The sequence below is a fragment of the Dipodomys ordii genome, unplaced genomic scaffold (genome assembly GCF_000151885.1).
Source record: "Dipodomys ordii isolate 6190 unplaced genomic scaffold, Dord_2.0 Scaffold55, whole genome shotgun sequence".
NCBI lineage: Eukaryota > Metazoa > Chordata > Mammalia > Rodentia > Heteromyidae > Dipodomys > Dipodomys ordii.
This window is the reverse complement of record NW_012267271.1, coordinates 792126-808532: the sequence shown is the minus strand read 5'-3', so window position 1 is coordinate 808532 and position 16407 is coordinate 792126. Positions and strand designations below refer to the sequence as shown.

At 45.5% G+C, this 16407-nt stretch overlaps 1 protein-coding gene across 1 annotated transcript in view; it reads left to right on the top strand.

The window, feature by feature from the left end:
- Positions 1-16407, top strand: part of Dennd1a (DENN/MADD domain containing 1A) — a 445652-nt gene that overhangs the window by 362442 nt on the left and 66803 nt on the right. The window contains exons 14-15 of the mRNA XM_013021256.1: positions 15882-15986; positions 16314-16401. Of these exons, the coding sequence (XP_012876710.1) occupies positions 15882-15986; positions 16314-16401 (193 nt within the window). The remainder of the gene's footprint in view (positions 1-15881; positions 15987-16313; positions 16402-16407) is intronic.

The following is a 16407-nucleotide window of genomic DNA, read 5'->3' as shown; positions in this document are numbered from 1 at the left end:
GCCTGGGCGCTGTCCCTCAGCTCTTCAGCTCAAGGCGAGCACTCTACCACTTGAGCTATAGCGCCACTTCCGGTTTTCTGGTGGTTTATTGGAGATAGGAGTCTCACGGTCTCTCCTGCCCGGGCTGGCTTTGAACCGAGATCCTCAGATCTCAGCCTCCTGAGTAGCTAGGATTACAGGCGTGAGCCACCAGCGCCCGGCTCAGTCAGTGATTTTTATGTTACCCAGTATGAGATACCTGATGGTAACAGTGTTGAGAGGAACTGCCATTTCCTAGAATCCAGCCTGTCCTTTATTTCATGGAATGGACTCAGCAAGGGATGGCCAGAACTCCAAATTCTATGCTGCCCCCAGGCAGAGACTTTAGCCCCATCCCCTAGATGTCCATTCTTTTGGAAACCTCCAAAAGCCTTTTAGATATTTCCAAATGTGACTGTAACATTGTAGGTAACATCTAGTCCAGTTTGGTTATCTGGACTTTGTTCTTCTGTATGAGACCATCTTGTGTGATCAGATGTAGTGCCCTTTCCTCTCTTAGCATTGTCTGCCACTGAAGGGATTTGGTGCGTGGAGACTAGTGGTTAAAAGTTCTAGGTTGTCAAATCACAGGGCTTCCCAATGTATGTTTGGCTTTCCACATGTCCCTGGGACCAAGCACATGGCATAAAAGCAATGCCAGAGAACCTGTTCTTTTTCAAATCATATGGAACCATAATCTCAGTCAACAAATATGCCAATGTGAAGTTGGAGTTGCTCCCTCACAGTTCTGTGCCTCAGTTTCCCATCTGTACAATGAGGACAGCTACAACATCTACCTCACGGAGTTTTTTTTAAGGATTCATAGTATATGTCAAACAGCTAGAAGAACACCTGACACGTGACAGAAACCTGCAGATGCCTATGCCTTTGTCACTGCTGTCACGCCGCCTTCCACCCAGATTCTCAAATGCATTGGAATCATCTGAGCAGCTTTTTGTGGTCTGGGCCATGACCCAAGGAGTATATTTAAAAAAAAAAAAAAAAAACTCCCTAACTGAGTATCCATGGGCAGCCAGATGTCAGAACTACTGATCAAAAGGATCATGAAATGTTAGTTTCTCACACTGTGAGAAAATGGAAGCCAAGAGGACACAAAGAACTAGACCACCTCAGAGGCTAGTGACCACCCCCCCCACACACACACATACATAGCCAGTCTCTTGGGTGCACACTTGGCTGAGACCAACTAACCAAGATGCTGTGTCTTCAGCCAGACTGGGCTCTGCAGATCATGACCAATTATCATGTAAAGGTTTGATCCAGTAGGATCAAATCCTCTATTTGGTCTGAGGAAAATAATCTCTCATGTAAGGAAACCTGTGTACCTTGCATGTTGAGAGGTTTAACAAATAAATTCACTAGGAATTCCCCAAATATTTAGTACCTACAAGCCCTTAAAGTCCCTAGAGGAGTTTCAGAAGAAGCTGTGTCCCTAAATGATTGCTTCACCTACATGTGCAAATGCAAAAGTATGCATATCACGCTGGCACTATCTGGGTAACTCTTATAATTAATATTTACTTAAAACAATCATTAGTCTCTGCTGGGTGACATGAAACCCACGTTTGCAATATTTTCAGCTGCCTTCCCCACACCTGTGACAGCAGGCGAGCTTGTGGCAGCGGGAAACCCTGCGGTGTGTACTTCATAAATAAGAGCCTTCATGCACCTGGATGAGCTGCCCGCCCGCAACTCAGGCACTGGGCAAAGGGCCTCAAGATGATCCTATGTGCACTGGGCAGCCCACACTTTAGGCTGGCATCATCACTTCCCTTTGTTTCCCAGTCTTAAAAAATTAAACACATTTCCCTTGAGACGAGTGTGGCAGGCTGAATCCACAGAAAAGGTGAAATTTTTCCTCTACTCATGCAGAGCTTCCCCAGTGTGGGAGAGAAAAATCATAATACCAGCCATTAACTGGATGCTAAGCACTCTGCTCTTTTCTTTGAACCATACAACTAATAAGAAAGGTCCTCTTACTAACCTCCTTTTCCAGAAGAGGAAACTGAGGCTCACAAGAGATGACTGTCATCCCCAGGCCACATAGTCAGACTTAGCTGATCTTGTGCTTTTCATCTTGATCTTTCTTAACCTGTTATATTTGATGCTACTAGATAAGCTGGGAGAAGGGAAGTGGCACTAACATTCATTTAGTATCAAACGATAAATGTTATAGAAGGAAACGTTACTGCTAAGCAATGTATACATCTTGCCCCAATTAATTCTTACCACTGAAATAAGCTAATAGGAGATAAGTATATCACCATTTTATAGACAGAAACTGAAGCTATAGAGTTTTAAGTTACTTGCTAAAGATCATATGGGTCATAAGTGTCAGAGCCTGAATTTAAACCTCAGCCTGATTCTCCAATACTATAAACATTTTCTTGCCTTATTGAAGACACTAGAGACATTTACCATACACATGGATAATGAAGTATAGTGTACCAGCCCTGAGATGTTTGTCATTTTCCTACTTCTCAGCTTATAATTTCTGAAGTTAAAAAAAATTTTATCCAAGTAAACCATTACCATTGTATCAGTAGCTTAATGTTTACATAGGACTTTAAGACTCTTCCAAAATTATTTAACTGGATCCATAAAATAGTACTGTGGCCATAGATGTTATAACTCTTATTTTATACTAAGCTTAGACAAGTTGCATGCCCAAGACCAGTAAGGTAGAATAGGAGCTCAGCCACTAAAGCCCACATTCTCAGTTCACTCTGCATGGCATTGACCCCAAGCCTAGATCTACTAGATGACGCCTACAAAGTGGGCAGTTTCAAAAGTTTTACTTGAGATAGAGTTGGAACCCATTGGTACATACGTATAATCCTAGCCATTGGAGGCTGAAGCAGAAAGAGCAGGACTTCAAGGCCTCTCTCAAAGACAAGAGATACAGAAATAGAGTTGGGGCAGCCCTTTGGCAGGGGAGCCTAATATCAGCAGCTCCTCCATTGAAGGTGGTGACGTCTCCTCCCCACAGGAGCAGGCCAAGCTGGAAGTTGTGGTGATCTGGTGTCCACAGAAGCAGTCACTCTCTCCCTGAGTCCCAGGCGAGAGGAACTGGTGGTTCTGGGCAGATAGGAGTGACTTTACACGATGAAAATGATCAGGGAGGGCACGTGGGTCTGGAGGGGAGCGGAGCTGGCATTTTTTGGCCTGCAAATAGCTGCCCATCTGCTCTCTGTCAGAATACGTTAGGAGTGCATCTGGATTGCTGCCCCTGAGCCTCGGCTCCAGGCGGGTCATGTGGTCGTCTCCACGACAACTCCAGGAGCACTGGAAACTGCTGTGCTTGGAGCCAGATGCTACTCTGCACATGTGGTCTAATTAGCTGGGGTTCCCTGCCTCCCTACCCTCCCAGCATATACTACTTCTCCTTTTTCCTCCCTCCTTCCTTCCCTCTAGCCTTTCTTCTATCCTCTGACTGGTTGGCTGGCTCTCTACCCTGTTCATTCTTTCTGGGAAAGGTTCCTGTTGCCAGATCTACAGTAAAGTGATTCCTGAATGGCATGGAGAACTGCCTGGTATGGGCATTGTACAGTGGAGCTAGAGATGCCAAGGCCAGTCAGAGGCCAGTCAGTTACCTCTCATACCTTGGAGCCACCTCTAGGATTGGGACTTATTGGCAGCCAGGTACATGCAGTGACTAGCTGCAAATGCTACTGCAAAGGTGAGCCAAGGAACTCAAAGCAGGGACCGAGGACCTAGGCTCAGGAGGCCATGGGGAAGCATCAGGCAGCTGGCTTTGAGTTAGGCCTGGAAGAAAGACTTCCTGGCCTGGGAGTGGGGGTCAAGAGCTGCCTAGCAATGATTGCTTCTAGAAAATTGTGGTCAGTTCTGTGTTATGGGAACACAAGGGTGTTTGGGGTACAAGGAGCTGTAGTTGGCCAGATGAGCAGGGTCACATCTTGGGGACATCTTCCACTTCCTTTCTCTTCTTGGTCCTGCAGGCACTGTGAGCCAGGTAGTAGCACAGCAGCTGTCAGAGGATGAGGCTCTGAAGGAACAGAGACTCTCCAGAGTCTCTACTGCCCAAACACAGGGCTCATGCACTGCTGCCCAGATCATGCTCAGGGAAAAGCCAGTAGGAAATGAATTAAGGTTCAACATCCACCACTTCTTGAATCTCTGGCTCTCAGGAGAATGACCCAGTGAGGAAGAAGAGAACTAATGTCCTGCTTCCTGTACTCCGTGAATGAGCCCAGTCGCACACGCTCCTCCCTGCATATCACCACTCAGCCTAGTACCAGGACAGTGTCTGCACATGCCCTCCTCCTGCTCCTTCTAGGCCCTTGGCTTTGATCTCAACTTCTCCCTGTGTGGTCTTCCTTGGCCTCCTATCTACCCAGTTAGGATCGCCATAGTCAGACATTTGTTGAAAGGAAGGTACAAGTCCTCCCCAAGAGGTAATTCTCTCCCCCCTCCCCCTGCAGGAAACATCCAAGAAAAGCCTTGAAAGACATTTACCTCTACTAGCACCTGCTCAAATGTGAAGTGGAGAATATCTTCTGTGGAAACTGAGAAAACTGAGGCTTGGAGAAGCTCACTTATTCCTTCCACCCTTGGATCTCTGGGTTGCACTGAGCTCCTTTGAGTCCCCAGATCACACTAAGTACCCCCCAGAGATGGGACTAGGGCTGAAACTGCAGCACATGGAGGAGGAGGTTTGTTGTGAGAGGTCATTTGCAGTCTCTTAGATTCTCCAGAATCCCAGGAGAAACCCTGTTTGGGCAGTTGAGCTGAATATTCTGGGCCCTGAGTCAGAGATAACTGACCTGAGATACAGTTAGGTCTCTTCCGGGTCTGTGGCCTTCAGGAAGGCGCAGCTCCCCACCCCACAGGTGGGAATGAGGAGTCTGTCTTCACAGGGTTGCTAATAGTAACTGTGGGTCCAGAGAGGCTATGCTCCCTGTAGCTTTTGTGAGGGTCCTTTTTCCCTGGCCAAGTCATGGCTTGACCTCTGCTGCCCCATCTCATGCCCTGCACAGATAGTGTATGTGGCATGTACTAGATCAGGGCTGCCAAACTGGAATCTTTATGTATGCTGTGGATGGGAACCACCAAAATTTGAGATTGAAAAAACTGGTCTTTTGTAGCCCTTTGCTGGAAGTCAAAGTCCTTAACTAAACATTTGGCCCTGTCAGCTATGGTCTCCATATAACCCCACATAAGCAGGAAGCATCTCCCCATTTTACAAATGAGAAACTTGTTTCAGAAGCTTAGGGATCTGCCCTGACTTCCAGACATGTGAGTGGTGGATTTTCCTTCTGTTCCTGCCTCTGCATCAAGGGCTCTGCATTGTGATACATTTCTCTGTGGAGGCCATGGCAGACCTAGTAGAGAGTGACCTACTCTAGAAACAGCACATCAGAAGTAGAAAGTAGGAAGAGACTTCCCAGCTGTGCCATTTTAGAGCAAGAGAAAGTGAGGCCTAGGCAAAGAGAAGGAATCAAGGCCAGATCGGGTATTTGACTCTCATGTTTTTTCTACAATACCACCATCAGTTCACTAGAAACTTCCTACCAAAGTGTGGGCCATGCCAGCCACTGGAAATTCAGCACTGCACAGAGACCATTTGAGAAAGTGATGATAATAAATGAAGGAACCAAGGGTTTAGCAAATAATGCCTATAATTCAATGTATGGAAGGAGAAGCTGCTCCATAGGGCCCTCTTGGTGTCATGGCACAAGGGATTCAGAAGGTTGGGGGTTCTTCTCTCCAGACTCATTTGTGCTTTAGTTGATCGCTGTGTCCCTTTGCCTTTCACATGTGAGCCCCATGACCTGTTGCTGTAGCTTTTGTTAGTTGATATCTCTCTTTTTCCCCAGGATCCACCAGGCCTCCAACCCCATCTCGTCTGATAGGCTCTGTTGAAGCTGTTTTTACTCCCAGGACAATAAGACCTTCCTTTCTAGACAGTTTGGGCAAGGCATCAGGATGCCACAGTCTTTGTGCTAGACCTGGAATCTGGCTCTGGCGGTGACTGTGATGCTGCCAGCATCAGGTGACTGAGTCAGCAGACGCTTGATACTGAGATCTCATGTGTTTGGTTTCCACCCCAGAAGAGAGCTGTAGCTGTAGCTGTAGCTGTGCTGCAGCACTGAAATGCACCACCTATCCCACCCCTTGTACCTCTGTCCCTGTACCACCATTGCACCATAAACTAACCCCATATAAGGAATCAAATGTTGAGAGCATAGATATTGCTATTTCCATCCTGTCAGACTCACGAGAATGAGCTTCCTTACGTGAGTGGTTACTGCAAGCATTTGGGGAGCCAAAACTCACTCTGCACCACTGCCTCACAGGCCATCTCTTTCGCTGACTTATAGAGTAGCTTCTGCTGGCAGATCATGTGTCAGATGTGATACTGTGGTTCTCTCTCCTAGTGGCATATTGCATGAACCCCAGGGCCAGAGGGACTGTTCCAACCTCTGGCTCCGCCATTGACCCAGCTCTGTGACCTCAGGCCCGTGGCCTCTCCTCTCTGGAACCTCAATTTCCTTATCTGTAAAATGGAAATGATCATGTCACCTACCTCACAGGTTGTCAGGAAGAATAAGTGAGATAATGCATGTCAAACCACCCAGCACAGGCGAGTGCTCAGCAAGTGGTAGCTAGTTTTAATCACTGCACCTGCTTTCCTCTAAGAGCTGATTCCCATCTGCATTTCTTAGGGGAAGAAAATCTTGAGCTAGTATGCATGAAGACCAACTTCATTGTATCCTCGGCTTCCACAGGCCTCCTCGCTCATCTGCGTTCCTGCACTAATCAGAATTTCCTGACTTCTCTCTGTTTGTCTCGGTTAATGCAGAAAGAAGGGGCTGCTGGCACAGAGGAGCTGAGGCGTGGGCCAACCTGCCTGTGATTTGAATGTCTTTACTATAATCTAGCAAGTGTGGGGGATGGTTTCTGTCAATACTGGAGCTGGGGCCAGAATGGGCAAATACCATCAGCCCAGCCATCTCTGGCCTGCAAATCATCCAAGTAGCTCTTGTCGGAGACCCACATTTCCCCAACTTAAAGTTATCCGAGAAGTGAGCCAGCTTCACAGTGAGACATTGATTCTTTGTTTAGGGCTTGTTGTAGTCATAGGGCCCAGGCTGTGGAGCTGTCCCTAGCTTTCCTTACCTAGCTTATAAGGGTTCCAGAAAGCGGCCATTGTCCTGTCACCTCAAGGGTAGCTTGGCCCAGCACAGCCAGGTTCATCTGACTTCCAGGCGGTGCCCTTCTTTCTCAAGTCCACCTCCTAGTCCCACTGTGTGCTGTGTTATGCAGGCCCGGACTCGAGAGTCAGTAGACGCATGAGCTCTGGGACCTTTCCCATCCTTTCCTCACCCAAGATGGGAATAATGAGTGAAGGTTCGGGGTTCTGGGGAGGATTCAGTGAGGGCAGGATAGGCTGTTGCTGGCATTGGCTCTCTATTCTCTCCACTGACTCTGGCCAAGTTACTGCTTTTGGATTCTTGCTGGCCCTCTTTGTCCTCTTTTCATTCCCACATTCTAGTCAGTTAGAATTTGGCCTGTCAGCCAGACAGAATACTAAAGGTTTTCTGCTCTCATTGGGAATTCAACCTACTTCTTCCACAGCTGCCCAGCTGACATGTGAAGAAGCAAAGCCTTTAGACCTCCCAGACCTGGTCTTAGGCTTCAGCATGGGATTTGGAGGTGTTTAAGCAAAATGCAGCCAGGATGGGATGCTGGTGATAAATGGAACCAAATTCCCTGATTTTTTATATTCTGAAGTTTGCATTAATTAATTTATTATTTTTTTGCACCAGTTCTGGGCCTTAAACTCAGGGCCTACATGTTATCCTTAGCTTTTTCACACCAGGTAGCACTCTGACTTGAGCCACAGCTTCACTTGTGGTTTTTTGATGGCTAATTGGAGATATGAGTCTCACAGACTTTCCTGCCCATGCTGGCATCAAACCATGATCCTCAAATCTCAGCCTCCTGAGTAGCTAGAATTATAGGTGTGAGCCACTAGTGCCTAACTAAAAATTATTTTTGACTGATCTGAGATAGTCATCTTCACCTCCGCCAATGGCTCATAGACTGGCTAATATGGAGTCTGTTTTTAATACTGTAGTCTTGGCATTGGGGGTTTTGAAAGCAAAGTTGAGACCTGTTGACTCACCATGCCACAAAGCAGGTAGCTCTGCTCACGTTAAAGCTGATAAGGATGATTCAGGAGTGGTAGTACAAGCCAGTACTTGGGAGTTTGAGGCAACAGAATCATGAGTGAGTTTGAGGCCAACCTGACCTCAAATATAGCAAAGTCTCCCCTCAAAACACTTAACAGTTGGAGGTACAGCTCAATGGGAGAGTTCTTGCCTAGCATGGACAAGGCCCTGAGTTCTATCCCCCGTACCACAAAACAAGTGTCAGCAAGGGGCAGTGCTGGGACCAGAACTCAGCTGTGTGTCCCACTCTGTCACCCAGGAGCTTGCAGGCCTCTGGACAGCACGTCTGCCTCCAAGTTCTGGTTGCCGGGGATCAGTGGGAAGAAAGTAGAGCTCTCCTCACCTGAGTCATCAAGCATAGTTGTCCCAAGGAGATAAGAAGGGAGAAGAAGCTAAGAGTGAGGGAATGTAGAATAGGTGGGGACATGGGGACCCCGAGTCTCCATGAAGGAGAAGTGGATGTGGATGAAGTAATGGGAGGTCATAAGCAAGGAAAGGCAGCTGGGAAAGTCCATGAAAGCCTTGAATGCCACACCCAGAGTCTGGAACCCCACCTCTGAGGACCCACTGACTGGCCCAAAGCTCTTGCACCCTATTGGGTCACAGTGGCAGATAATTATAATACTTAGCCCAGAAAAGATGGGGGGAAAAGTGAACCCTGGCTGACCTCATCAGTCTACAGGGCTTACTGTCTTGTAAGCCTTGAGATCTATACTTAGTTGAGTGCTCTGTAGTCTAGATCTTAAAATTCTTAAGACCACCTTTTGAACTTGTGCTTTATGAATGAGGTCCAATGGGATGATAGAGCATGAACACAGCAAAGGTGTGCACAGTGTGTGTCTTCAGAGGAGTGTGGCCATCCCCATCTGGTAGTGTCACCATGCCCTCTGGCACAAAATTCAGGGGAGGTACGTTGCATGAGAGACCAGCATCTCAAAGCACATACTAGGAAAACAGAGAAGGCAGGGTTGCCAGTAGCCTCAGCTTGCCACACTTTGGTCAGAGCTAGAACTTGCTTCCAGTGTAGCAAGAAGGCCATGGTGCTCTCAGTCTCACGACTGACCTAAGAAACCTACCATACTTCTTGTTCCTGCTAACCACTCTCAGTATGAAATTGACATGGAAGGAAGGAGCAGTCATGATTCCTCTTCCTTTCTGATCTGTAAGCCAAAGGCAGAGTGCATGCAGTATATGCATATATAAAGAAGTAAAATAAAAAGCAGTTGAGTTGGTTTTGTGCAGCATTTCCACTGAGTAGTAAGAACAAAACACAAATGCATGCAAATAGTATGGCAGGTCTAGAAAGAGACTAGGGAAGAAAGGGGAGCACTTCAGATTTTGGTGTGTACTTTCACACATTAGCACCATTTTGCTCTGGACCCTGCACATCATCACATTGACTGCTGTAGTAAGACTAACTCTGCCCTCAAGAAACATGGTTATTTTCTGTAAGTCTTATTATGGAACTGTTTGTGGTTAATCTGTTTTACCTCTTTTTTTTTTTTTTTTTGCAGAGCTGAGAACCAAACTCAGCATCTTGCACTTACCAGGCAAGTGCTCTTCCACTGAGCTAAATCTCCAACCCTATGGTCATCTCTTTTAAACTCTAAAGTGGCTCTGTGATATAGGCCAGCACTGTACAATTGTCGCTGATGAGGAAAGATAAGTTGACTTACCTGATTCATAGCTAGTACAGTCAGCATTCAAGTACAGGTCTTATGACACATTCTCTCCACCATCTTGTATGGATCAACTCCAGAGGACATTTTATGGTTTTATAAATGTGCTTTCACCAAAACCTAGTCTAGTCCTCCCATCTGCCAGGTGTCAGACTGTACTGCTGTGGACAGGATTCCATCCTGTCCCTGAGGTGGACAGGATTCCTTCCTAACAGGAGCTTTCCTTTCAGTCTTCTATTATGGAAAACCAAGCTTATATAAACTAAGGAACTCCATGTGCTCTGCTGTCACAATTATAAATGTTCTGTCTTTTTTTTTAAAGATCTTTTCAATTTTTTTAGTTATGGAATTTTTTACTATAAATTATGCATAACATTTCTCAATCTTACCAACCTATATTTTCACTACATTGACCACCTATCCATACTCTTTGTATCCTCCTCATCCTACCAGTATCCCAAACAAAACCTATTTCATGTTCCTAGCATTGATTTTTCTTGTCACTACTGAAGCCTAGACATTGCCCCTTAGATTTTTCACTCAAGGCTGTCACTTTACCACTGGAGCCACAGCTCGATTTTTAACTTTTTGCTGGATAATTGGAGATAAGAGTATCACAGACTATCCTGCCGAGTCTGGCTTCAAACTGGGATCCTCAGATCTTAGCCTCCTATGTAGCTAGAATTACAGGCCAGAGCCACCAGCAATACAGCCCCTGACATTGATTTTTAAGGATTAGAGTGTATCCATTTTCATCATTTTTTAATGTGTAATTCAGTGATGTTAAGTTTATTTACGTTGGTGTACCCTGTTGACCCTCCATCATCAGAACTTAATCATCTTAAAAATCTAAAACCTTCCATGCCCTATTAAGCAACTCTCCATTTCCCTCCCCAACCACTGGAAGTTACCCTATTTTCTATGTTAGTGAATTTAATTGTTCAGGGTACCTCATACAAGTATAGTCATATTGTATTTGTCTTCTTTTAGTGACTTACTTCATTTGGGGGGATATCGTCAAGATTCAGCCATGTTGTGACATATGTCAGATTCCTTTTTTTTTTTTTTTTAACCAGTCCTGAGGTTTGAACTCAGGGCTTGGGCACTGTCCCTGAGCTTGTTTCGCTCAAAGCTAGCACTCTACCACTTGAGCCACAGCACCACTTTCAGCTTTTTCTGTTTATGTGGTACTAAGGAATTGAACCCAGGGCTTCATGCCTGCTAGGCAAGCACTCTACCACTAAACCACATTCCCAGTCCCTCAGATTCCTTTTTAGGGCTGAAAAATACTTGTTATGTGTAAATAGCTCATTATTTATCCACAAAGACACCCTCAGGTTACTTCCTATGGACAGAACATTCTGCCATTGTATCGTGTGCATATTCATCCAGTTACTACTTGTAAGAGCTGTATTTTGTTTGTCCTGATAGTCTCCCTACACAGAACCTGGCACATAGACAGCTTTTAGGTGTTTAGAGGGATACGTGGATCTTTTTTTTTCTTTGGAGAAGATACTCTCACCCTCCTTAGGACCTCAGACTGAGTGTATATGGAATTTTTTATTTAGAAAATTAAAATCCTAAAGGATAAAATAAGGACTTAATAGCTTTAGTAAGAATCAGCAGAATAAGGAAAGTTGCTGAAGAAGTTTATGGGAGATTGTATTTTTTAACAGCAGTACTGACAAGGCTGTGGATAAAAAAATCATTTATTTCTGGAAGTCTCAGAAACCTTTGGAATCACCAACTTCACCTGTTAACAAAGATTCAACTCATTAGTGTTGAGTTTCCAATTGATTCCTTATGTCAAGAAGATAATCCAGGAGGAAAACTTGCCTTTTTGTAACAAAGTCCTTGCTAGGGTTGAGCTGCTGTTCTATTGTCCTTCAGGTCATACGTGGAAAACCCTACTAATTCCGTCTAAGCTCTAGTGCTCAAAGCTTGGCTTCCAGGGATTAGCAGTGCCACCAGCCTGTTGTCCCAGTGCCTAGTGTGTCACCTAAGAAGACAAAAGGTTTTATCAATCCAGTGAGAGAACCAAATTAACAAAGGAGGGAATTAACGAGCTTCCTTGCTATACTCTGCTGTGCTACAGAACAGAGTGACAGTGGCCATGCTAACTGCCGGCCAGGGATAGACAAGTAGGGAAATGGCTGTGTATTCTTGATTTGACCTGTGGCAGAAAGCTTTCTTAGCACTTTGCTACCCTGGCATCATTGGCCTCTGATGGGGTGATGAGGATGGTGGTGGTGATGATGATGTGTATGTGTGAATCTAAGGGCTCTACCTACAAAAGGGAATGCTCAGTATGCAACAGAACTGAGGCTTCAGAGCAAAGCCACCTCTGCAGTGGCCAGGTGCTCACTGGTAACACTGGGCTTTGCAGACCGATACAGACAACCCTGACTGCCATTTCAAGACATGTCACCTTGAGCATGTCACTCACATTACCTGTTATCCTTCTGTAAACTCTGCCTATAGTTCCTACTTCATTAAAACTTTCACACTTGTAGAAAGAATTGTGAGGCTGTAAGCACAGTGCTACCCCCAGAGTCTGTATCAGCATGAGATCTGGTGTGATTATTTCCATTGTCTTGGGATGGAGTTGCTCCAGGGAATGAGTCTTCTGTATCTGCTGCCAAGGGAGGCTTTGCTGGGTAACAATGTCACAATATCACTGCTTTTCTACAGGGTTAGAACTGAGCCCTGAGGGCTAGAAGTGTGGTTCAAGTGGTAGAGAGCCTGCCTAGCACGCATGAAGCCCGAGTTCAAAACCCAGCACAGTTAAATAACTAATGAATTAGTTTTTAAAGCTGGCTCAAACATAAGGTACAAGTAATTATTGTGCTGATCAGCTTTCCCTTACTGTAACATATAACTGAGATAAATCAACTTAATAAGAAATGGGCCCTGAATGATGGGTAAGCTTTGTTTGCCTAACTCCAGTTGACTTTTCCGAGCTCAGCTGTATGTGCCCATTTCTTATCATGTTTTCTAACCTGCTGCCTGGAAGGATTCTCCTCTTCCAGACTCTTGTGGGCATTTTGTCATTGTCAGCTCCCTCTCTGTGGCACAGGACTGTGTGGCAGTAGTTGTTTCCGTGTCTAACTGACACAGCTGATGTTGTTCCTGGGGTCTTTTCAGTAAAATCCTCCATTGTCACATTCCCTGAAGGTTTCCCATCCATGGCCACGTCCTTTTGCCCATTTTTATGGCACAGACATCTCATCCAGGGGATGTCACCTCTAGTAAGTAGACAACAGACTCAGAATATCCCTGTCTCCTCAAAGATGGGATTCTTTCTGTTCTCTTGCAACTAAACCCTGCCTCAGGCTACCCTCACATACAAATCTGGTTGCAAGTTCGCTTGAATTTATCTCTTGCTCTGCAGACATTTTCCTGGAAACACTGGGCCACAGCTCTAGGAGTGAATGCTAATGGCTCCAATGAACATTTCCTCTGAGCAGTTCTAAACCTTCCGAATACCAGTGTCAGTCACCTGGCATCTTACTCTAAGAGCTCTTTACTGTCAAGCCAAGCAGTATATCTGTCACACACAGGACTCCTGAGGTAGGAGTTCTTTAGCCCTTGTTCCTTCCAACTGAGGAGCTAGTCTCTGTGCTACCCTTGAGGAAAGGAGAGATGAGTTCAGGAGGGCCTGGCCCTCCTGAGCTCCTGATCAAGATAGATGACTAGCCCAGTTCCCAGAGGTGTACAAGGCTTTGAAAGTACCAAGCAAGAATGAGTGATTACCACACATGGGGTGAGTTTGAGAAGACAGTCCAGGAGGAAGGAATAGAACTAGGCAAAGAAAGAAAGGATGTGGTAACAGTTTTAAATGCGATCAGGAAAACAAGGGACACATACCAAAGGACTCTGGGAAAGAAAGCTAGAACCCATTCAGAAGGGTCTGCTTTCCTGGACTGAAGAGCTTTTCCTGTCCTCTCCCACCCACCCACCTTGCTTATTCCACACATGTTGTAAAGTGTGTAATAGTTAGCAAAAACAGATACCGTGCCTGCCCACATGAAGTATCTAAGGTTGTAGGAAAGACAGACAGAAATCATCACATAAAAGTGACAGCTGTGCACTCAGAACTGGTACAAGATCCATTTGCATTTTAGAATCCACCCTGGCCTGAAGAATTGGGGTGGACTGCAAAGAATGAGAAAGGAGAGGAACAGGGAGCTAAGTCCTCTTCACTGAGGCACCTTGGATCTACGCCCACCTTGTGGTTGGTAAATAGGGAGTAGAAAGCATGTGAGACACCTCTCAGGTACAATGGGAAGGACTTGAGAAATCTGACAGACTTATGATGGTTGCTGGGGGCCCTGACAACTAAGAAATAAAGAAACAGATTTGAGGTGCAGTCCTGATGGGATCTTAATTGGGAGTGTGGGCCATTTTGAGTTCGAGGTGTCAGTGGGCCATCCAGGTTGGGGGTAGAGACATGCGGGATTGGAGATCTGGAAAAGTGCCAGCTGACAACATGCATCAAGAGCCATCAGTGTGTGAGTGACACTGTGTATGGATGAGATCACCTGGAGAGAGAATTAATTGCCATACCATGGTCTCAAGGCTGAGAAGCTCAAGTTATAAGCCACAGGAGTGGAATTCTAGCTGGGCTTCCATTGGTTATCAGTAGCTGGTCTCTCAGGCATTCAGCAATGAAGGTGGCACTTTATGCCAAAGTGATAAATGCCAAGAGCAGCCCTTCTCCCTGAGGAACTGGTTTGCTTTTTTTCTTATACACAAACAAGTTTGCATGATTTTCCTTCTTGCTTCAGCAGCCAGGAAGCTCAGATAATTTTGTAACTTAATTTTAGAAACTATATAGGACCAACATATCCAACTATTCCCAAAGAAATACATTTCATCTCTTGGTGTATTTCCCAGCCTTCATTATTTTCTTTGTTTCCTTGGATGTGTGTGTGTAAGGTACCTCACATCCTTTGTAAAATTAAGTAGGGCACAATTGTTTAAAAATAAAACTTTCCCCCCATCCTCATATTTTGGGGTCACCTTTGTAGCATGTGCAATAAGCCTGCCTGGTTTCTGAGCTAATATTGGCTGGATTGAAGCAGGAGAGACTCTTGGAACCTAACACAAGCTAGACAGTAAATTTAACACTCACGTAACTCATTAAAACAGGATAAAAGTGGAGCTTCAAACATCCCTGTGTTTGCCACCAAGTCTGTGAAAGGGGGAGGGGCACCCTTAATTCAGCTCAAGATGTAAAAGTCAGATCTTTCAGAATTGTGAATACACTGCCAAAGTTAAAGACCTGTCTGTGTAGACAAGCACTCTAGATCTGTTCAAAGAAAGATAGAGGTGTTGACTATACAAGGCTAGGATGTTTTTTAAGCTTAGGGTTTCATTTTCCTTAGTTATAAAAAGTTTGGTGGACATAAACTCCCTTATCAAACAGCTTAAGCACAATCAACTAGATGGTAAAGTTTATTTTTGATCATCCAATAATTATGGTTGAATTACGATTTGCTGTAACTTAAGATCACTGTGTAAATAAATTTTCAACTGTGCTCCATGATTGATACCCAAAGGATGGTAAAAATGTCTTGAGGGCTGGGGTAAGAAGGCCACCAAGCAGAAAGCCCAGACACCAGCCACTGCTCTGCCATATATAGATCTCCTTCTCTGAACACAGGGTTCCATCTAAAAGTGAAAGGAAACATTTGAAAATCATTGTATTGGTAGGCATGTTCCTACCTTTCTATTGGGGTATAGCCATCACATACCCCAGGTGACGGGATCTGACGTTGGGCCCTACCCTGCCACCTGCCTTCTCTGATTTCAGAGTAGGACCCATTCTCCCTGGCACTGTTCCCTCAGCCATAGACTTGAATGACTCCACTAATGAGGATGAGATGAATTACAGATGTGGGAAAGGGAGTTTAGGACCAATCACCCTCCTTCCATGCCTCTGACTCGCCCCTTCCCCCCTTCCCAGGAGGAGCCCATCACTTTCTGCGAGGAGGCTTTCGTGTCACACTATCGCTCTGGAGCCATGAGACAGTTCCTGCAGAACGCTACGCAGCTGCAGCTCTTCAAGCAGGTACCCAACTCCCACAGCAAGGATTTATGCAGCTGTCTCCATCTCTGCACTGAGGCTGTAGACAAGGAGGGCCCCCAGACCAGAGAGATCCAGGAACAGGGGATTGGGTGAAGTGGGTATCTACCACCTGCAAGGCCCTTGACAAATGCACTGCATGGTTTTCTAACTTACCATAAATACACAGCCAACTTTTCAGAAAACTCACAGTTCTGAAGGACCTTTCCTGTCTGGAAAGGGAGCCTGCTCTTTGGGCATGCAATGCAGTACCCAGCTAAGATGGCTTCCCAGATCTGTAGACAAGCTGTTGTGCTTTTTCTTTCTCTCTAGTTTATTGATGGCCGACTAGACCTCCTGAATTCTGGTGAGGGCTTCAGCGATGTCTTTGAAGAAGAGATCAACATGGGTGAATATGCTGGTGAGA